At 39.7% G+C, this 22,379-nt stretch overlaps 1 protein-coding gene across 3 annotated transcripts in view; it reads left to right on the plus strand.

Annotated features, from left to right (window-relative positions):
• fn1b (fibronectin 1b) overlaps positions 1-22,379 on the plus strand; it is a 27,438-nt gene continuing 5,059 nt past the window's right edge. The window contains exons 1-35 of one of the 3 annotated variants that reach the window (XM_048198015.1): positions 2-341; positions 496-621; positions 846-983; positions 1,095-1,226; positions 1,603-1,740; positions 3,826-3,987; positions 4,420-4,617; positions 5,087-5,269; positions 5,504-5,680; positions 6,356-6,508; positions 6,624-6,752; positions 7,001-7,141; positions 9,317-9,429; positions 10,204-10,372; positions 10,477-10,653; positions 11,343-11,471; positions 11,824-11,913; positions 12,036-12,230; positions 13,981-14,259; positions 14,454-14,717; positions 14,819-14,913; positions 15,869-16,037; positions 16,226-16,312; positions 16,843-17,034; positions 18,228-18,506; positions 18,913-19,126; positions 19,242-19,330; positions 19,417-19,683; positions 19,773-19,889; positions 20,444-20,617; positions 20,723-20,878; positions 21,010-21,123; positions 21,371-21,670; positions 21,776-21,963; positions 22,222-22,309. In XM_048198015.1, coding sequence (XP_048053972.1) covers positions 182-341; positions 496-621; positions 846-983; positions 1,095-1,226; positions 1,603-1,740; positions 3,826-3,987; positions 4,420-4,617; positions 5,087-5,269; positions 5,504-5,680; positions 6,356-6,508; positions 6,624-6,752; positions 7,001-7,141; positions 9,317-9,429; positions 10,204-10,372; positions 10,477-10,653; positions 11,343-11,471; positions 11,824-11,913; positions 12,036-12,230; positions 13,981-14,259; positions 14,454-14,717; positions 14,819-14,913; positions 15,869-16,037; positions 16,226-16,312; positions 16,843-17,034; positions 18,228-18,506; positions 18,913-19,126; positions 19,242-19,330; positions 19,417-19,683; positions 19,773-19,889; positions 20,444-20,617; positions 20,723-20,878; positions 21,010-21,123; positions 21,371-21,670; positions 21,776-21,963; positions 22,222-22,309 — 5,782 coding nt within the window. In that variant the 5' untranslated portion in view covers positions 2-181. Of the gene's footprint in view, positions 342-495; positions 622-845; positions 984-1,094; positions 1,227-1,602; positions 1,741-3,825; positions 3,988-4,419; positions 4,618-5,086; positions 5,270-5,503; positions 5,681-6,355; positions 6,509-6,623; positions 6,753-7,000; positions 7,142-9,316; positions 9,430-10,203; positions 10,373-10,476; positions 10,654-11,342; positions 11,472-11,823; positions 11,914-12,035; positions 12,231-13,980; positions 14,260-14,453; positions 14,718-14,818; positions 14,914-15,868; positions 16,038-16,225; positions 16,313-16,842; positions 17,035-18,227; positions 18,507-18,912; positions 19,127-19,241; positions 19,331-19,416; positions 19,684-19,772; positions 19,890-20,443; positions 20,618-20,722; positions 20,879-21,009; positions 21,124-21,370; positions 21,671-21,775; positions 21,964-22,221; positions 22,310-22,379 lie in introns of those variants that run through there. The other 2 variants (XM_048198016.1, XR_007185934.1) reach the window with 2 other exon arrangements.

Consider the following 22,379-nt stretch of genomic DNA (forward strand, 5'->3'; position numbering starts at 1 on the left):
CCCGTCCCACATCAGCTGGACGGCGGAGGTTCAGTACAGTCAGGGGAAGGCAGCTGAAAAACAAACGTGCGCAAAGATAATCAGCCTCCGCGAACCTGTCCGCGCCTTCCTCTTCAGTGCGCAACAGAAAATACTGCACATTGACACACACAAACAATACTGTTCTCCGTAACGGGTGAAAATGACCCGTATCTCAGTAAAGCAGCTTCTGCTCCTGCTGTGCATCGGGGGATCTGTCCACTGTATGCCAAAATCTGCAGGGAAAAGTAAAAGACACACGCAGCAACAAATCAGTCTGGACCCGGTCTACGAGGAAGCCAGGAGTTTAGCCATCCATGAAAGTAAGAACATCATCTTATTTATTTGAAGAAAAAAAAAAAAAAATCTAATCTAACAAACTTTCCAGGGCATAAATCAAACCACTGTACAAGAAAAAGTTGACTACATAGGTGTTGTATAGGAATATATACGCTAATTTTGTATTTTTAACTTTAGATGGATGCAGCGAAAACGGTCGGTTTTATAGGATGAACGATAACTGGGAGCGCCCGTACAAGGACAGCACTCTCATCTGCACTTGTGAGGGGGCTTCAGGGGTCAAGTGTGAATCCAAACGTGCAGGTGACAGTTTTTATGATTAAGATTCTTTCATTCTGAACTTTGATACATTAAGGTTACATTATGTTTTTTCCTAATGCTTTTCTGTGACTGCGCATTCCGCGCAATTACGCACGGCGCTGAACGAATTGTTTGGTCATTTTCTGTGCAATAATTAAGTAATAAATTTGTAGTATTTTGTAAATCAAGTTAAATGTCGTTTATATGCACATTTTTGGCACCTGTAGCTGAGGAGACGTGCTATGACAAATTCAATGCGCGGTCCTACCGAGTCGGAGAGACCTACGAGCGACCGAAGGATAGCATGATATGGGACTGTACCTGCATTGGGTCCGGCAAAGGCAAAATTAGCTGCACCATCGCAAGTAAGTCCAATTAAATAAAAGTATGAATTGTACATTTAAAAAAAACGCTCACATTAAAGTGTTTCTTTTTTCTCGTAATTCTACTAAACTGATCTTTTTTTTTCTGTACAGATCGCTGCCATGAAGGAGGTAATTCATACAGAATCGGGGACACCTGGACACGACCCCACGACACTGGAGACTACATGCTTGAATGTGTGTGTCTTGGCAATGGAAAGGGAGAGTGGACCTGTAAACCCGTTGGTGAGACAATGTTTACCAGTGCATTTGTCTTTGCAAACAGTTTGCAGACTAATAGGTATTCCTGTAATTCTGGATAAATATTTAAGTTGTTTGCAAACAGCTGTAAAGAAGGGATTAAGGCATGACTATTTTTAAAATAATTTTAAAATGTCACTTAATTTAATTTTTATTTCTTTGAAAGCTTATGCATGTATTTTTATTCATTTATTTACGGTTATGTATAGGCAATGACTTGTGGATTTAGTTATTATTTGTTTGTTTGCTGCTTTGTTTATATGTTGCTTGGTTGATTATGACTGTTTTCGGAAATGTGGCATACTAGCATGCCACACCCGAGTGGTAAGAACAAGATGCTAAATTTACTGTATCTTCACAGCGGAGCGTTGCTATGATGACTCACTAGGATCTTCATATGTGGTTGGTCAGACATGGCAAAAACCCTATCAAGGATGGATGATAGTGGACTGCACCTGTTTGGGGGAGGGCAACGGACGCATCACCTGCACATCCAGAAGTAAGAGTCTGCTTTCAACATTGCATGTGTAACCGGTCCTACTCGACCTGCTCTGAGCAGGACTCGAACAGGCGTCTCCGGCATGGGAGGTAGGTGCACTAACAAGGATGCTAAAGACCGCAGTCTCTAGCAATGTTCCCTCTAATTTTATTTCTCGCTGAGCAAAACTTTTCTCTGTTGAGCGCACATTTTGGTACAATGAACAATGTACAAACCTGTACAATGAACGTAAACACACACACAAAAAAATGGTTTTATCATGCAACTGTAACATTTAACTTCAATGTGCCGTTTCTATTTTATTTGACCCTTGATGTAACTTAGTGATTTATTAAATAGTATGTTTGAAAACAAGCAGTTCAGTCACTAAATTAAGCACATTTTAGGTTACTTGAGATTTTTTCACATTGCTGTATTAACTGTACCAGTCTTTACCAAGAAATTCTATTAAAAAATAATTTCTGTCCTCCTGCTGGACAGTTCAATTCTTTATAATAATATAATATGAGCAGTTACAATGATGGTTTGGGACAACCATAATATGTGTTTTTGTACAGTCAATTATTAGCAACAGACAGTGTTAAACCATCAAAATTACATGTTTATTGCTTATGAATTTCCCAGATTTTATATACCATGAGGTTTCAAGATTTTTCGTGGCAAGGAGCCCTAAACAATCCCCTTGTGAGATCATTTTTTTATTAGGCTTACATTATAATATAATAAAATATAATATTTAAGTATTTGAACTGATATACAGTATTATATCAGTTTAAATGCTTCCATTTGTTTTAATATATTATATAGTGAAAACAAACTGAAGCATTTAAACAGATTTGATAGCTAAATATTTTTAAGAAAAGTGAACGTTAACTCTTTTATAGTTATCTAAACATCACTGAAACCCACAACACCGCCACACACAAAAATCTATTTAAACTGAGGTATATCACTGATGTATTTTGAGTTTGCAAGCTACACCTGTGGTGGGTGTGATTGTAAATGTCTCAGAGTTTTGTTGGCATTCTGTGCCCATCATCCGTTATTTCCACCACTTTTCATTAAAACATGACGTTTTATTTCACATTTCTTTTCGTTTCGCGTTGCCTCTCGTATTGATGTATTTAGTCCATAAAAATAACAGTATTCTTACCGCGACTGATTTGGCTCAGGGCCAGCCAGCTCACACGCGCTCAATCGTTCTCTTTCTATGAAACCTGTAAAGCGCATTCACCGGTTCCAACTCTATAGCGACAATAACTCTATAGCGGTTGTCCAGAGCACTCCAATTATTTCTCATTTAAACTACTACAATCATTTTCATGTCTGTTCTCTGCGCGGCAATTACTTTTTTCTGCGCGGCCGCGCACGTGCGCAGCTTAGAGGGAACATTGGTCTCTAGTGTCAATCACTAGTGTGCCTCTTGAGGCCAGGGGAGTGAGGTTTACATGCAAAGCTCTTACTAGCTTGCTTCCATTGCGCATCTTCAACATAAGTCAAAAAAAAAAAAAAAAAAAAAAAAAAAAAAAACTTGAAATTTGTGAGAGATTTTCTAAAAACACCTCTTTGTTGTGTTTGTTGCTTAGTAGACGCCTACTTGTTTCTAAGGTCACATTTTTTCCATTCACACATTTTCCCCATCCCATTTCCCATGTCTTTTCGTGACTTTGTAGTTATTTACATGACACACCCTTATAATTACCAATGAGCTCTGTAGAGCTGCAAGCTTTCTGTAGCTGGATGGGATTATGCACATGGAAAATTACAGCATGCACTAGTTTGCAGGGCTATTGAAGTTGAAGTCTTGCAGTTAAAGGAAGTGGTGTGGCTGAAGAAACACTATTAAGATTTTGGCTTCCTTCACCTGTTCTGCTTGGAAAGTGTCGGAAAACACTTCATCATGGGTCATAAATAAAGACCTACTGAAGTGTGATGGTGTGAAAGTGTTTCCTAAACAAGCTTGTGCCAAGCATGACGATCGGAAGAGAAAGGGTGGGATGAATAGATATGAATGTTTCTTAGTAAAGAGGCTTCTCCATGTTTGTTATGTTCCACTTACTACATGTCTTGCATTGTCTTTTCCAGACCGCTGTAATGACCAGGACACCAGAACCTCATACCGTATTGGTGAGACCTGGACCAAAACTGACTCCAATGGAAACACCCTGCAGTGTCTTTGCACAGGCAACGGTCGTGGAGAATGGAAGTGCGATAGACATGCTGCTTCCCATGCAACACCTGCCATTGGTAAGTGTGCAAAATCTGCTGTCAGATAGTAATAATTAATTAATTTCAGTAGGATCATAGAATCATATTTCCCATGATCTCAATGGGACTGATCCGACATTTTCCAATAGGAACCCAGTAGCGCTTTATTTTACAGTCCTGTTCCCCATGTACATACTATGTATTTATTATAGTACTTACAATAACTGGGTAATAACTAGGTACTGACCCTGAACCTACCTCTAAACCTAACCGTAACCCATGTAGTTACCTTATATTACCCAGTACTTTCTTAGGTAAGTACACTGTAAGTACATCTAAGTGCTCTTTTTTTAAAAATACAGTGTAACAAGGAACCCTTTAGAATTTTTATTCCCACAAGGCAATTTATTATCTTTTTTTTTTTTTTGGCCATAAGCTTAAACTGCTTGTCTCTGTTGTCTTTGTGACTAGGTTCTGGCTCTTCCGTGCCTCATAGAGTTTCAACAGTGATGAACCAAGTCAACGTCCTGTCTGAACTTCTTGAGGAGGGTAACTGTAAAACCGATTCAGGTGTGTCCTATTTCAATGGCATGAGCTGGATCAGAACTCAGGGCAGCAAGGAGATGCTGTGCACTTGTGTTGGAGGAGGAATCAGCTGCGAGGAGCAAGGTGATGTTTAAATTCGGGATGTTTTCTACATTTAGTGTGTTATACAGTTCTTAGAACTTAACGTGCATGTTTACTTTACAACCTTGTTGACACTTGGAGGTCATGTGACCAATATAGGTTCATTTCTCACCCATTTCTACTATTTCTATGGATAAAATGGCAAAAAAGTTTACTTTTGTACTTCTGACATACGCTTCATACTAAGCAATTAATTTGTACTATTACCAGTTAGTGCATTCTCTGGGAATCGTTCCAATGACCTTGGCATTGCTAGGGCTGTGCTCTACTCTTTGAGCTATAGGGAAAAGGCCTAAAACAAACTGTTTTGGACAACCCATTGACCCTCAATCTGTACCCATTGACACATACTGATTATATCCCAAAAAGTTGGGGAATGAGTATTGAATTTTTTTAAATATTGGTGGGACATTTCTAATGATTGATGTTATCCTCTCTTTAATTTACGCAGATGGACAATCCCAGGTTTATGGTGGCAACTCTGGTGGGCAGCCATGTGTGTTCCCCTTTGTTTTTAGTGGGAACACCCACTACTCCTGCATTTCTGAGGGCCGAACCGATGGGCAGCTATGGTGCAGTACCACCTCTGACTATGACAGTGATGGCATGTACTCATTCTGTACTGGAAAAAACCGTAAGTACATTTCAGAGCCTCTTTCTTCATGTTCCCTGCAGAGTAGACCATCTTAAACTAGCAGAAATGTCTATACTTGTCCATACTTGGTTTGGACCACCCTATCAACATTGCATGGTCTTTCTAGTAAAGCTGGTTGACTAAGATAAAACATTGTGGCAGGCATCACTAGTAAAGTAATAGGTCAAGGTTTCACTCTTGGTTTGTCTGATTGTTCTTTCTTTGGTCTTTCAGAGCTTGTGACGACCCGTGGAGGAAACTCTAATGGCGCTCTGTGCCAGTTCCCCTTCAAGTATAATGGACGCAACTACACCGACTGTACATCTGACGGCCGTCGTGATGGGATGAAGTGGTGTGGTACCACTACTGACTATGATGGAGAGCGGAAATACGGATTCTGTCCCATGGCTGGTGAGCACGATTAATCGATTTAGATCAGCTTTTGTCCTTTTCAAAGCTGAATAGTACTGTTACCCTCTAGGGGTACTATTCCTACACTCTCAAAATTACTATGCAAGTAATATGCATGCTAATAAGCAACTAGTTAATAGTGAGAATTGGACCCTAAACTATAGTTACCAAAATTTCAAACTGAAATTTTACTAAAGATTTCAGCATATAGCTACATAAAGATCATAAAGAGTGTGCCAGTAGGAGTATAACTGTGGGTTGTTATCTGTTTAAATTTACTGGTTCTTTTTAATGCATTCAGCTTAAGTCAGGTTTTATAGACAGTAATAGTTTTTTTGGCCTTAATTGGTCATTTATGTTCTCGGGCCATGATAATCAGTGGCCTGCAAATGAGTTCTCAAGCTGTATTTAAGAGCCATTAAGGGAGTTGGATTTTTTAAGACCATGTAATGTGGTACTGATTTGTGGCTCCGCTGACTGGATCTATGGGGTCCGCCCTTGTCAGGGTTTTAAGGCTGGCTGCACTCCAGACCAGACATAATTCCTGGCTTTGTTCCAGGGAGAATGAGATCAGAATGGACATCGAACATTACATGCATTCAGAATAGACGCCCTTGTTGTAAGTTTTTGGTTTTTTAATGCAATCATAAATTCCCTTTCTTCATTTTAATCTAGCTCATGAGGAAGTCTGCACTGTGAATGATGTCATGTACCGCGTGGGTGACGAGTGGGACAAGCGTCATGACACACTTGGTCACATGATGCGCTGCACGTGCCAGGGCAATGGACGCGGGGAGTGGAACTGCATTTCCCACACTCAGCTCAAAGGTCATTAGATGTTATCAAATATACTGGTGATTTTTGAAAAACAAAAATGACAACAGACATCATGAAATATAATAAATACATCATAACGTTCTTCAAAAACTATTGCCTATTTCAGACCAGTGCGTTGTGAATGGACAGACATATGACGTGAACGAGACCTTCGAGAAGCGTCATGACCAGGGCTACATGATGAACTGCACATGCTTTGGTCAAGGCCGTGGTCGCTGGAGATGTGATGCCATTGGTAAGCAGGCATTTGCTAATTCTGTTGCTGTGTTCAGCCTTTTGTTCTGTTTTCTTTTTCTAACCTTTTTCTCAAAATGTTAGAACTTCCTTTTATACGTTCAAAGTATTTTACAACGTGAATGGTCCGTGTTTCCTTCAATTCAAATCGAACAGACTTATTCTAAACAATAGTTTTTAGTCAGAGTTGTAATGAAAGAAAGACTATTTTTACTTTGTCTACACAAACCATTTATTCTTTTCCTTTAGACCAGTGCCAGGAACCCGAGACCAAGGTGTTCTACCAGATTGGCCAGACATGGAACAAGGTCATCCAAGGCGTCCCGTATAGATGTTCCTGCTATGGTAATGGCATTGGAGAACTGGCCTGTGAGCCTCTGCAGTCTACTGGTAAGACATTGCACAGCTTAAGCTGGCATTCATAAAAGCTTAAATAAAACAATGTAGATAAATTCAAAGGCAAGAAGCCATAATGCTGATGCCAACAGTCTATTGGAATAAAGTGGTGGGGACCATGGAGCTTTTTGGGGGGGAAACTATGGATGCAGTTCTAAATATTCACTGTGCTATTAAATTAAAGATAAAATATGATAGAGCAATAATATGAACAGTGAAAATAACAGTAGCTTCTATTTTAATAAGCATATTTGGGTATGAAAATAACTGAAGGAAATATCTATTTGCTAAGCCATCTAATTTGATCCGTATGCTTTTGGTTTCTCTGCCCAATATTTTAAATAATTCAAAATGCAATGAAAATACATGCATCTGTACTAAAATGAAAAGTATTGGTATCGGACTCGTTCTGGAAAAAGTGGTATTGGTGCATCCCTAAGGTAAACCTGATGAAACCTTAATCTAAATATAAAAACCTAAATTTTATCATGATAATAACTTAAAATTATTGTAACTCCATATATAATATTCAAGCACTTTTATGATGGTTTCATGTAATTTGTGTACTCCATTCATGGGAGTGGAATATTTAATCTAAATATATAAATGGAAAGCATTTATAAATCAGACCTGTCTGGTCAGTGCAAATGTATTTTGTGCAACACCTATGAATTAAATTGTCAAGAAAGATGGACTGGAGATGCTGTTTCTTTGTGTTGTGAGCCTGATATTATTTAGTGGCTTTCAAAAAGTGGTGAGGACAACATTGACTTTGGCAAAAAGAAGTGGGGGCATGACCCACCCGTTCCACCCCCAAATTACACCTATGCAACAGTCACTTTCCCGCAATTACCCTCCTTTGACTTGACTAATACTTTATTATGCATGTTTGTTTTTCTTTTAAAAGCCTCAAATGGTACCACTAAAAGAGCTGTCGGCCATTGTTTACCAAACAACAACCTCTTTGAAATTCTGCAGATGTAGATCAACCTCCATTTAACCTCTCAACAGGGGAAAGGTTAACCATTTGAAGTTAGGCAGATAGAACAGATGTTTATGCCATTTTTCTCTGTGGAACACAAAAGATGTTTAGCAGAATGTCTAGGCTGCTATTTTTTTTTTTTTTTTTTTTAATGCATTTAAGTTACTAGGGTTTTTATCCACCTCCAGAAAGTACCATAAATGTAGTCCAAATGATTTGTACACTACGCTACTGTATATTTCACATCTTCTGAAGCCAAATGACATCTTTGTGCTAGAAACGGACCGAAATTTTAGTTGTTATTCATTGAAAATCCTGCTTTTGATCAACGTTTGATCAGAGTTTTATTTTAGTCTGTGGTTATGGCAAACTTGTGCAAAATACCAAATGTGATTCTCAAACAGCATTTATAGCTTTCAATACCATGATTTGATGTTCAGTTGAAATTCTTTGCAACCAAATGGCCGGTAGGAGTAGCAATAAGTAATGTAAGACAGGTTACCCTTTGTTAGCAGTTTTTTGCCTTTTTTGAGAAAAGTGTGAGCTGTATTTTTACGACCTTCACAGAACCAAAAAGAACAGCCACACTATGTACTCAGACCATCTGTAAATGATTGTCTTTAACACTGTATGTTGACGGTTGTGCTTTTGAAGGGCCACTGTGAATTTGTATCTGGGTTACCATCTTCCCATTTTTGTATAACTTTGGTTTTGACACCACAAAGGCTGATGCATTTAGCGCCAGAGGTGAAGGGGACATCAGAATTGTTCAAAATGACCTCACCGCCTTGAATTGCATGCAGCTGTTAACCAAACTGTCAAGGCCTAGGGATAATAAAGGGTAAAGTGGGTGCAGAATGTTATGGCCAGGTGTGATTTTTAACACAGCACCCATGCAATCATCCTCTGGACTGTTTAACACCCCTCACTTGACAAACTGGGGTATTTTGTTCCATTTTCAAACATCTGGCCTGACAAAAGATTTGATTGCTTTATCCAAACTTAATATGAAACAGACTGTTTTCAAAGACTTGTCTCTCTTGTTTTCCTTTCCTTCACTGTGAAATAATCACCTGTATTGTCTCATATGTCATTAAATACAACTGCAAAGTAAATGGTCTTTACAATATGAAACTAGCAAATCAGTTAGTTAATAATCATTATTTGTTTATCCTCCTCCTCAAAAGCTCCTGTTCGGGTCATCATCACAGAAGCTGGAAATCAGCCGAATTCCCATCCCATCCAATGGAACGCTCCCCCATCTGCCCACATTACGCAATATATCCTCAAGTGGAGAGTCGTAAGTCTTTTTGTTTTGTGCCTTCTCATTTTCAGATCTGGATTTTTATGGTGATATAGTTTTAGTGACAGTTTATGTCAGTAAAGGAGATTCCAACAGCATTGATTTTAATCCAGATTCCTGGAACGAGAGACATTTTGTCCGTTCAGAGAATGTTTGTGTACCTCCGTCAGCAAGGGATGATCACCTATACTAAAAGTGCATGATGAGATTTCATCACATACAAACAAGCCACAGTCCTTGAACTTAAAAACACACATTTACTCTTCAAACTCACAATGAATCATGGACTTCAGTGGAAAGTTGCAAAATTGTGGATATTTTCTTATTTTTTCCCCAGGGCGTAGGAAATTTAAAATCCAAAGATTTGTCAGAGCTGTTTCAAGGCCTGTAAATAAAGCAGAATCTAATGCACCCTTTTCACATTTTTGGGATTCTCAGAAAGTCAAATGAAACTTCTATAGCAGTGAATGTGAGACAACAGCAAATGAAATGTTTGCATTCCCATCTGTTCAAATAGCAAAAGAAAAAAATCCATTATAGTGTTTCCACAAATTTCCAAAACAGAGAGAAAAAAAAAAAATTAGAGATTGATTACGGCAGTCAGAAGAAATTGTCAAATTTACCATCACTCCCTCAGCCGTTGTATTAGAAACACCCTCGTGCAGTATTAACTTGTTTAATGCCAAAGTAATATAGCACAACGTATATTCTTATAAATGTACAATCTTTTGTCTAGATTTTTTTTAAGTGTGTAACATTTTCCTTTCACAGAAAAATACACGCACACCCTGGAGGGAGGCAACCATTCCTGGCCATATCAACTCCTACACCATTTCAGGGCTTAAACCGGGCTTGACCTATGAGGGTCAGCTGATCAGTATTCTGCGCTATGGACCTAGAGAGGTCACTCGCTTTGACTTCACCACTACGTATGGCTCTCGTATGTAGATTTTTAAATTTTATTATCTTCAGTTCTTTCTTCAAAAACCTTGCTATTGAAACAAAACATAAAAACTTCATTCAACATCATTCCCCATTTTGCAGTGGCTAAAGCAGAGGGTGAGACCACCCAGCCCGCACCAGAGGTTGACACCTCAGAGTCCGTTACCGAAATCACCTCCAGCAGCTTCGTCATCTCCTGGGTATCTGCATCCGACACAGTGTCTGGATTTAGAGTGGCATATGAACTCTCAGAGGAAGGATCCCCGTCACGTGTGCTTGGTAAGTATAGTTGGAGACATGCCACTAGTTAAAAAAAAGAATAGAAATATTAATGTCCAACATGACGGTTGTGGGAAGGAAAGCTCTTGCATGATCTTAAAGGGATAGTTCACCCCAAAATGAAAATGATCCCAGGATTTAGTCACCCTCAAGCCATCCTAGGTGTATATGACTTTCTTCTCTCAGATGAGCACAATCTGAGTTATATTAAAAAATATCCTGGCTCTTCTAAACTTTATAATGGCAGTGAATGGGGCTCATGATTTTGAAGCCCAAAAAAGTGAATCCACATCATAAAAGTAACCCATATGGCTCCAGGTGGTTAATAAAGGCCTTCTGAAGCGAAGCAATGGGTTTTTGTTAGAAAAATATACATATTTACAACTATAAACTATAATAACCAGCTTCCAGCAAACATCTGTATGACCTCTGATGACTAATGACACTCCTCACTCTAGAATGCCCATGAACATTGGCTGGACCAACATCCAACTCAAAAATACATTATGAACTAAAGAAGCTACATTTATGATACTATTCTTGTCCTTACAAATTTGTATTATCTGTTACTGTATATTACTGGGAATTAACCAAACTGATTACAACCTTTATATAACTCTCAGGTTTTCTTGTGACTTTGTAAAATTCAATTGACTTTCATTAATTACTTTTTTCCCCCCATTACACAGACCTCCCAAGAACAACTACATCAGTGAACATCCAAGATCTTTTGCCTGGCCGTAGGTACAACGTCAAAGTTTTTGAAGTCAATCCAGAAGGAGATACAAATCTCATCCTGACAACAACTCAGACCACTGGTAAGATGACCATCACTGTGTATAGGGACCATAATTAACTTTTTGAGACAATTAAACAGCCATGCATATTTTGTGCAGGCATGAAACAGTATTGTGCATTATTTAATTAAAAAAAAAAAAAGTATTATTTAGGTGTTTTTCACATTGCATTTGCAGAGCAAACAGCAAAGTTCATTACTGACGTGATTTTGTTGCTCGAATTTTGTTGTTGGTTTGATGCTAAGAAAGGATTGCCACATGTTTTCAGTTGTTCGAAATTTTTTTTATTACATTTACCGATTTACCACCCAACCACTAGAGGGCAGTCATCAGATTGTATTGCACATTAAATTAACCATCTGTCTATTCACAGCACCTGATGCTCCAACCAATCATGTGGTCTCAAATGTCCAGGAGACGTCCATCGTGATAAGATGGTCCAAACCCCAAGCACCTATAACTGGTGAGCAAATTTGTGTACCAACATTTGTGAATTAAGATTGAATTCTAAAGTTGCATTTTTAGTATGTCTGCTGATAATGTACAGGAATGTAGAATCAACAGTTTTTTCATGAATGTGCGCAGGCTATCGTGTGGTCTACACACCCTCAGTTGAGGGCAGCAGTACTGAGCTCATCCTCCCTGAGACTCAAACGTTTGTGACATTGAGTGACCTTCGACCTGGCTTGTCATACAATGTCAGTATTTACTCAGTGGAAGACAACTTGGAGAGTGAACCTTTGGTGCTACAGGTCAGCACCTCTGGAGAGCAACAGCCTGGTAAGAGTTCAGAAGATCCTTTTTTGGGATTCTCTTTTATTGGAGAGATATAGTAGAAAGTGACAGGAAATGATCTGGAGACAGAGGAGAACTTGTTGAGACATGTTGCAGGCTGCACCTCCGGGGTTATTTTTTGTTTTTATAGCTTTTTGCTGCCCTTCTTGTTTTCAGTTAGTTCAACATTCATATTTTTACCTCTGATTGTGTCAAAATGTTTTACACCCACACACTCCTAGCAGGCCCGGTTCCAGAATCAAATCACTGAGGGTGCTTCTGAAATTACTGAAGGTGCTCTAGTAAAGTGCAGAAGTAGGCTGAGCAATGGCTCCACCATAGAAGATTAGCAAGATTATTTACAAGTCATAACTTTTACCAATAACTGGAATAGAATTTCAAAAATATTTAGCTATGAGTATTTTCTATTAATCTATTAGTCTGCCTTTATATTGCTTTAATTCGTTACTATTTCAACATCATGCGTCATATTTCTGTCCCATGCAGAGTGAATGCAACATTTATATGTAGAAACTTTTTAAAATTTTGCAGCATGCAATTGCCTCTGTCCTCTTAGCAGCATAAAAAAAACAATAATTTTATTCAATGGATTATATAGGCTGCAGCCTCAAAAGCAAGCCAAGACTGCTCAATTTACAGCCACTAAAACGCTGTCACTCTGTCAGTTCATCGCGATCTCACAAAGTTATGTTATAATCAATGAAGCTGCCAACAAGGCACAATAAATATCTTACATCATGTCTACACTTTGTTTGTTAATGAGAGGTTTCACAAGCCTGCAAAACTAAGCACTGAAAAAAAAAAACCTCTGGCGTTTTGAGTGGTAAGTGGAGTAAACACCTCTGATTGGCCATTGCGTTCAAGAGATCAACAGCTATGTATTTGATTGGCTACATTGCTCACCGCTGCAAAAACACGTTGCAAACAGATACATTTGATGTTCTCCAGAGTGCAAACACAAATATGCACTGAAGTGTTTCACCAACATATTATTACAGTATCAAATAAGGGTGCTCTTGCTTGTGTTTGAGGGTGCTTAGCACCCTCGTAGAACCGGACCGACTCCTAGTAGGCTATTTTATGTCTTTGAGTTCAAAGTACTTTATTTACTCAATTCACTGAGGTAGTGAAAGTACTCAAGTTTCTCACTCACGTGTAAAGATGTCTGCCAGTTCTCTGCCTCCTCAAGCTGAGAGCTGCCTCTAGCAAATGACTGAGCTGGGAGATTTAGTTCTTAGTCAGAGCCAAAACAACTTTATAAGGATGAACTGGGAAGTTTTGAGTGTGTCTCTTTCTGTGCTCGTTTTGCCAGTTGACGTCTTTTTACCAAACACACACTTCCTTATGAGAACTGTGAAAAGTCTTTTCTTTCTTGTGGGATCTTGTTTTTCTTTTGAAGCTAATAGAGTACTCTATGCTCTTTTTGAACTCCAAGAAAGCATGCATTGATTACCTTACTGGTCCACCAGTGCTCCTGCTTCCCATGCTGGGCACCAGCAATGGATCAACTTTTCAGCAGGGGATATAGACATTCCCAATTAAATAAATATTTAGTGGTACTTGTGAAACTAATCATCACTATATTTTGTTTTTTATACTTATGGTTAGGATTTAAACAGACACCTAATCCTAGCTTGCCCAAAGTAACTCTTGTGTTTACATTACTGATCATTCATACCTTTGCTTGTAATAGAGCACTGAAAGATTGCCATTTTGCTTTCCACCTCATTAACAGAGGAGGTCCAAGCTCCCACAGACCTGCAGTTTTATGAAGTTACCGATGTCAAGATCACCATCACCTGGACCGGTCCTCCTAATGAGGTCTCAGGATACCGCGTGACCTTTGCGCCTGTAAGCACAGACGGACGGGCCCAGAGACCCCTTCAGCTTCCTGTGACACAAAATGCATATGCTGAGCTCACGCATTTGCATCCTGGCACACTCTACCGCTTCCATATTTATGCAGTCAATGGAGGAGTGGAGAGTGAACCTTTGGTTGGGGAGAAATCTACAAGTGAGTGACATTCATAACTTTGTCTTTGAGCTGTTCGTTTTTTTAAAGTGCAACTAACTAAAGATGCTATATCTGCGTTGCATGTCACTGCTGAAATCCACCCGCATTTGGCGGGTGCTAATGTCAAGCCCTGCTTACCAAAGTTTTCCCTACATTTCCTTTGTAAACATCAATTCAACATTCTCTTCCCTCAGAGCCTGATGCCCCTACCGACCTGCGCTTTACTGATATCACAGATGACAGCGCTCTGGTCATCTGGTCCGTCCCCAGAGCTCAGGTCACAGGTTATCGTCTATTCGTTAGCATCGGCAGCTCTAGCCCCAAACAGCTGAGGGTCCCTGGCCATGTGTCTGAATACAAGCTTAGCAACCTTCAGCCTGACACTGAGTACAGAGTCACTCTGCACTCAGAACAAGGAAGCACACTCAGCGAGGGCATCACTGATGCCTTCAGAACATGTGCGTAACCTTTTCTCCTGTCCTGAGGTAAAATAATAGTGTAGCAGTGCCCTCCAAGGAGTATTCATTTTGAATATCCTCCCTTTGCTTTTGTTCTTCAGCTCAGCCAACGGGTAATGCTCCTCGATTCACCACTGAAGTCACCGACACGGCCATCATCGTTACCTGGATCCCCGTTGCACGATTCAGCTACAGGGTATAAAACTTTATTTACAATTTCCTGGTTGCCACATTGGCAGTTTCTTGTGTAAAACAGATGAAGAGATTGTGGCTATATTGTAAATACTATATATACAATGGAACGTTCTGGAGTTTGCATATTGCACTCTGGAGTTGTGGAAATACATCATCTACCTTTCATTAAGTGTTTCCATTCCCTGCTGGAAAACCCAGCTTCTTATGGTAGCTGGTTTTATATGGCTACTAGCAAATACAAGCTGGTCAATAATGGTCATAGATGGAACACCAAGTTCTCCAAGAGAACAGTTCAAGCTGGTAGACCACCTTGGACCAGCTACCATTACCAAAAACCAGCCTGCCCACCTTAAAAGGATCTTCTCTCAGATTAACACAATCTGAGTTATATTAAAAAAATATCCTGGCTCTTCTAAGCTTTATAATGGTAGTGAATGGGGCACGAGATTTTGAAACCCAAAAAGAGTGCATCCATCCATCATAAAAGCCCTTCTGAAGCAAAGCAATGGGTTTTTGTAAGAAAAATATCCATATTTACAACTTTATAAACTACAATAAACAGCTTCCGGCAAACATCCGTACACAAGTTGCCCAGCCCTATTTGTTCTAAGCTTATGCTTCTCCTACATCCTACGTCATACGTCGCATCAAGAGTTTTTACGCTTCCACTGTTAGTCTCGAGCCCCATTCACTACCATTAAAAAGATTGGAAAAGCCAGGATATTTTTAACATAACTCTGATTGTGTTCATCTGAAAGAAGAAAGTCATATACACCTAGGATGGCTTGAGGGTGAGTAAATCGTGGGATAATTTTCATTTTTGGTTGAACTATCCCTTTAAGCTGTTATCATCAGATTTTTCCAGCAGGTGTTACATCTACATTTCCAGAAAATGTATTTCCCTGTGATGATTCAACTTTGACTTCCTGTCTTAAGAATATGTGTCTTTTTCTCAGATGTCTGTGAGGCCCAGCCAAGGTGGTGAGGCTCCCAGAGAAGAGACCTCCGGGGAAGGCACTATTTACATTACCGGTTTGACTCCAGGATTGGAGTATACCTACAGCTTGCAGCCCTTGTTCAATGGCCGACAGCGTGGCAACCCTATCACAAACAAAGTTGTGACATGTAAGTTATTGATGAGTCTAATTCAAGTCAATCCTACTTTGTCCAAAAGCTCTAAATGTTAGAGAGCAAAAAGTGCAGGTTGGTTTGTTACTAGACTGAATGAAATGTTGAAATGTTATTCAGTATAGTATTGAAGGGCTCAAAGTAGTACGTACATTTTCTAATTCCTCTTTGCTCTATCACAATAGCCCTATCCCCACCAACTGACCTGAATGTGGTGTCTAACCCTGTCACCGGTAACCTCAATGTCAGATGGAGCAGAACCAAAAGTCCGGGTAAATATTGACTGTACACCCACTTCTTATCCTTGTTCACCCTTTCTTTGAAGCATGCTATTGAACCTTGGCCATCTGTGTAGGCTGTGTTTGTATGTGACTGGTTGCAAATATTGATGTTAATTTCATCCCCTTACTTCTTGTTGGGAATGATCTGTTCTTCCATTCATCCTTTGCTCCCACTATTCTTTGTGTGTTTACTTACCTTTCATCTGTTTGTCATGCTTATTATTACATTTAGTTTAATTCTAACTCTTTCTGTTTTTTGTATATGCTAGACTATACACACTCTTTGTTAGCCTTTATTTTTATCTCGTTATTCTTTGTATTACCAAAAAAATACAAACTATAGTTTATTAAAGAACACCATGGTGTTCTTTAAAGAACCTATATACATAATTAACCTAACCCTAACCCTGTGGTATATGAATATGGTAATCAAATGGTATTACCATCTCTCAACCATAGTACTGTCACAATACCATTTTGTAAGTGTCCATTTTTATTTTTTATGCTTTTTATCCTCTCAGATATAACTGGCTATAGAGTGACGTGCACACCAACCAATGGGCAGCGTGGAGCTACTCAAGAGGAGATTGTTCAAGGGGAAGAAACCTCATGTACCCTTGACAACCTGAGTCCTGGAGTGGAATACAATGTCAGTGTCTACACCGTTAAAAACCACATAGAGAGTGAGCCTATCTCCACCACCATCACGCAAGGTAAGACCCCATCTATAGTGAATAGTATAGTAATAAAAATAAATAAAGGTAAGTTCAAGCCATGCTCTGCTGGATCAAAACCACAATGACTGATCCAGAGAATCACCTGATTATATTTGACCAAAAAGCAAGCCAAAAATAGGTGTTCACACTGCAATTTGGCATATATTCTTGCCATTTGCTGCTTTGAGATATTTAGCAAATCTGATACATAAAAGACTGTTGATCTGCTACTTAAATATCAAGAGTGAAACCAATAGGCCTTGTTATTGTCAGCTTTGCCATGGCAATCTCAATTTTTTGCTCTCTCCTTGTGGTTCAGTGCCTATGAATAGACCCAGGCATTGCGTCAACAATCGACAATTAAATGGCAACTAGCTAGTAAACCTATCCTTACAGTTATATATAGTATCAGGTATTAAACCTAACCAAGATATGACTTTCTGTGATACAGACAGCAACTTTGCTACTCATCAGTAAAAAGCTAAGAAGTAATTAAAGGAAAAAAAACAAGCACTGAATAAGAACAACAAGCACATCTCACCAGATGGCAAGTTATTCCTGCAAGATGTTATGTAGAAGCCAAACATCCATGTCCTGTCCACTAGTACTCAAGGCCACAATGGCTGTTACCAGTCTTCAGTCAAAAGCTCAGTCTCCAGTCCTGAACTTTGTTCACTACACCACATAATCCTGCTTCTGTTCTAGTTAAATGTTGCAGATCCTTTTAGATGCATCACACACACCCTGTAAAGACAGTTGCTTTTAATATAGAGCGATTAATAACTAAGAAAATCCAGTAATGCAAGTCCTTGGTGTTGTTTAATCTGTTTGTGCATCATGAAAATAATTGTGTAATTCTCAACAAGCATGGTTGTTTCACATTTGGTTATAAATGCTTGCAAATATCTATTACATTTGACAGTTGCTAGAAAAGTTGGAGCTTGACATTTTCTTTTTTTTGTAGTATGCTTGAGATCTTTTTTTGTAGTATGACTAATTCAAATCGAAAGCCTGGTTGATTTCCATTACTGTGTGCATGTCTTATGATTATTAATTAGCCAATGATGGCATGAGAACGGTAATTTGCTGCTTGTCTTAATTGTTCATTGTCATTGCTTCTGTGTGTCTTGTCTTGTCTTGTCTTGTCTTCTCTCCCTTCCCATGAATGCATCTTTGTAAACCAATTAAAGATGTGCCCAAGGTGGGTGATCTCAGCTTTGTTGATTTCACGGATACCACGATTGGAATTAAATGGACCCCACTAAATTACCCAGCGGTTACTGGATACCGTATTACAGTTGTTACGGCCGGCCAGAGTTTTCCTATTTTTGAAGATATGGTGAACTCCTCCGTCAACTATTACACTATTCGTGGATTGGAGCCAGGCATCAATTATGAAATCAGTGTGTCCACTATTGCAGATGAGGCGGAGAGCGTGCCCTCGGTGATCACACAGCAAACCCAAACTGGTGAATTATCCCACATAGGTTTATTATTACATTTCGGAGGGTGGGAGTAAAAGAAGTGGGAAAGGAATGGAGAATATGGACGTAAAAAACCCTCATCCCCCAACCATCATTCGCTCAAACCACTTTCATTTCCTCGCTAGCCAAGATTGTTAGCAATTTGCTATTTCCCAAACTCAGTGTACCTTTTTGAATCAATAATATGCTTACATCAAAATACTGATGAATTTCTAGGAATATTTTTCATTTGCATTCACTAGGTGGCGTATCAAATTGTTTGTCTTCATTGTATTCCTGTTTCAAGTTAAATAGCATTTTTTAAGCAAATTAGCCAACACATTTCAATCAGTGCTGACAAACTTTTGACTTAGTTTATGACTTTATTCTCTCTCAATGTCCTCTTGTTTAGCTGTTCCAGCCCCCACAAATCTGCACTTTTCTGAGGTGGGCTCAGACTCTATGCGTGTGTTATGGACCGCACCTTCTGTTCAGCCATCCGAAATTACTCGTTTTGTTATCCGCTACCATCCCACAAACAACGATGATGACACCAATGAAGTCAACGTAGGAGGTGGCACCAATAGCTTCATACTTCAGAGTAAGAGTTTACTAATGCTTTCAAAGTTCTTTATTTCACCCTTTAGGAAACAAACCACAAGATGGCTGGTTCCATGTGTATACTACAGTCCAAACATGTTTCATCTGCTGGTTCTGATTTTTTTTTTTTTTTTGATTCAGACTTGCTGCAAACACAGAGTATCTGGTGAAAGTAGTGTGTGTCTATGATGTCAAAGAGAGTGAACCTGTAACTGGTGTTCAGAAAACAAGTATGTATTTGAATATAAGAAATTACCACTCTCTGTTCAAGTCTGTTAGTTCCTCCAAATAATTATTTTTCTTCTCGGCCTTACAGAACTGGATTCCCCGACAAATCTGGACTTCTCTGATGTCTCCACCAACTCATTTACCGTGCACTGGATGGCCCCACGTTCCGTCATTACGGGATACCGCCTACGCTACCAGACAACAAGGGAAGGGCGCCCTAAAGATGAGAGACTTCCCCCGACAAGAAATTACTTCACACTGGTGAACCTGGCTCCCGAGACAGAGTACACTGTCTATATTTACGCTGTCAGCAACAATATAGAAAGTCTACCACTTACTGGAACACAAGCAACTGGTAAAAAAGTTTAAGATTTTTAAAGATTTTTTTTTTTTTGGAAATCTTTGTGAGGTAGAATGATGCGACTCCTGTTTTACTTCCTGTAGTCTCTGACGCTCCCACTGACCTGGCTGTGACGTCCTCCACTCCCACTAGTATCACCATCTCCTGGGATGCCCCTGCAGTCACTGTACGCTACTACAAGATCACACATGGCGAAACAGGTATGACAAATGAATTAAAGGGGACCTATTATGCAAAATTCACTTTTATATGGTGTTTAAACATAAATGTGCATTGGCAGTGTGTGTACACAACCACCCTATAATGGTAAAAATCCACCCCCTCCTTTTTTAATCCCCATAAATCATAAGCAGGGTCTCTTGCCAGAGCATTTAGCAGCATTCAAATAAGAAATGTATTCTTATTAAAGCAACTAAAGTTATTCAGTCAAGATCAGTGAGTAATTCTCTTGGCAGATTATCCGAGGCACAAGCTGTAGGCTCTGCCCTCTTCTGGAAAGCAGGGTCGGGAGAAGCAGCTCATTTGCATTTAAGGATACATGCACGAAAACAACATATTTTCCTCAAAAATGGGCATTTACAACATGGTGTAATAAATGATCTGTGGGGTATTTTGAGCTGAAATTTCTTATATTACATCTTGTAAAAAGATGCATAATAGGTCGCTTTTAAAGTGTTTTTGTGGTGTTGTGTTCTGCCGCTGCAAGTTCACTTAAACTTGTAAATGCAGTTGATTCCTTCTTATTGACTCCCAGGGGAAAGAGATGCACCCAGAGAGTTCACTGTTCCAGGAACACAGTCCACTGCTACCATCCAAGGTCTGCGGCCGGACACCGATTACACCATCACACTGTATGCTGTGACCGGCAGAGGAGACAGCCCAGCCTCCAGCACACCAGTCATCATCACACACAGGACTGCAGGTGGAAGTAAGTGCTCATGCACAAGTCATTTTAATCTATTACAGTTTCTGACCATTAGCTCACCACAAATTTCTTGTGACTGTGTTGTCCTTCCTTTCCTTCCATTCTCAGGTGTTTCATCCCCATCAGATTTAGATGTTACTGATATTCAAGACAATACCCTGACTGTCCGCTGGAGCCCAGCTAGAGGTCCCATCACAGGGTACAGAGTAACAGGGACTCCCAAGGATGGGCAAGGTCCAACATTCTCTGAGCTGGTCGGCCCTGGTGAGACATCTCTTGCTCTTTAACCTTTTATCAATTTTTATTCCTACTCATGACCTTGAAGCTGACTTGGAAGAATTAGTTCTTAGTACTTGGACTTGGTATAACAACTATTCTTTTTCTGCCTTTTTTAGAGCGTACAGAAATGACCATCAGAGGCTTGGTACCCACAGTGGAGTATACAATTAATGTGATTGCTCTCAGCCGGGAAGGAGAGAGCACCCCAGTGGTCCAGAAAGCTACAACAGGTTAGTGTTTTTTTATATATATATTTTAACCCATTGAACATTTTAACATTTGAAATCATTGTTCAGGTCTAACTTGTCCTACTGGAACAGCCTGGAGTTAAGTGTTTTGCTCAAGGGGTCAATGGATCATGGCTTGTTCCTTACGGGGCTCGAACCAGCATCCTTCCAGTTAATATTGCTGAGCTTTAGCAACTATACCAAACCACCCTATACATACTCCCTTAACACTCCCCTTCCAAATCTCTAGCAAATTTGCAGCATCCAAGAGACCTGACCTTTTCTGATGTGGACTCCACCTCCATGCTTGTGACATGGGATGTTCCACGGGTTCCAGGAGTGACCTCCTACAGGGTTCTGTACTCTAGTCCAGAGGAGGGAGAACGAGAGTACCGACCAGCCCCAAGTGGTCGTGATAACAGTGTAGTTCTCCAGGGTCTGCGCCCAGGAACCACATACAACGTTAAAGTCATTCCCATGAAAGGACGTAACCCAGACCGTACCCTTGAGGGCATTCAGCAAACAACCCATGAGAAGACTCAGCCCACTGGTATGGAACATTGTAATTCAGCTTAGCTTTTCAAGCTAGTCAGTTAATAAGGTTGAGTGTTTGGGGGGGGATCTGTCCTGATTTGTGTTCTTTCACCTTTCTCAGCGGTTCCTGCTCCAACCAATATCCAGTTCTTGGACATTAGTCCATCTTCCTTTATTGTCGCATGGCAAGCACCCAATGGCAGACTTTCTGGCTACCGTGTGGTGGTCTCCCCCAAGAACCAGCATGTCACAGCCAAAGAAATGAATGTTTCACCTGATTCTACACAAGTCTTAGTGCCAGGGCTTATGGTAATATGTCTACCTTCTTGCATTTTACAAATAGATTAATCTTTGTGGTCACAAGTAAAATGATTGATTGCTAGGGTCAATATTCAAATATCAGAATGTATTCCAATAAACAGGTAATAAATATAGGATGTTTGACACATTGGTTGTTGCATTTCAATGTTATAAGAAAATGAGAAAGAAAATGAGTCCAAGCATTGCTATTTTTAACCAATCATGACTAATCCATCTTAGTCCTAAATATCTGCTGTTTACTTCCAGGTGGCCACCGCTTATGATGTACATGTCTATGCACTGAGGGGTTCAGACAGCAGTACTCCACTCACTGGAGAAATCACCACCGCAGACAGTAAATGGGTTTCCCCATAATATGGATTATAGTAGAGTGATTAGTATCGGTATCCTGTATTAAATAGAAA

This window comes from Megalobrama amblycephala, linkage group LG7 (assembly GCF_018812025.1).
Source record: "Megalobrama amblycephala isolate DHTTF-2021 linkage group LG7, ASM1881202v1, whole genome shotgun sequence".
Classification (NCBI taxonomy): Eukaryota; Metazoa; Chordata; class Actinopteri; order Cypriniformes; family Xenocyprididae; genus Megalobrama; species Megalobrama amblycephala.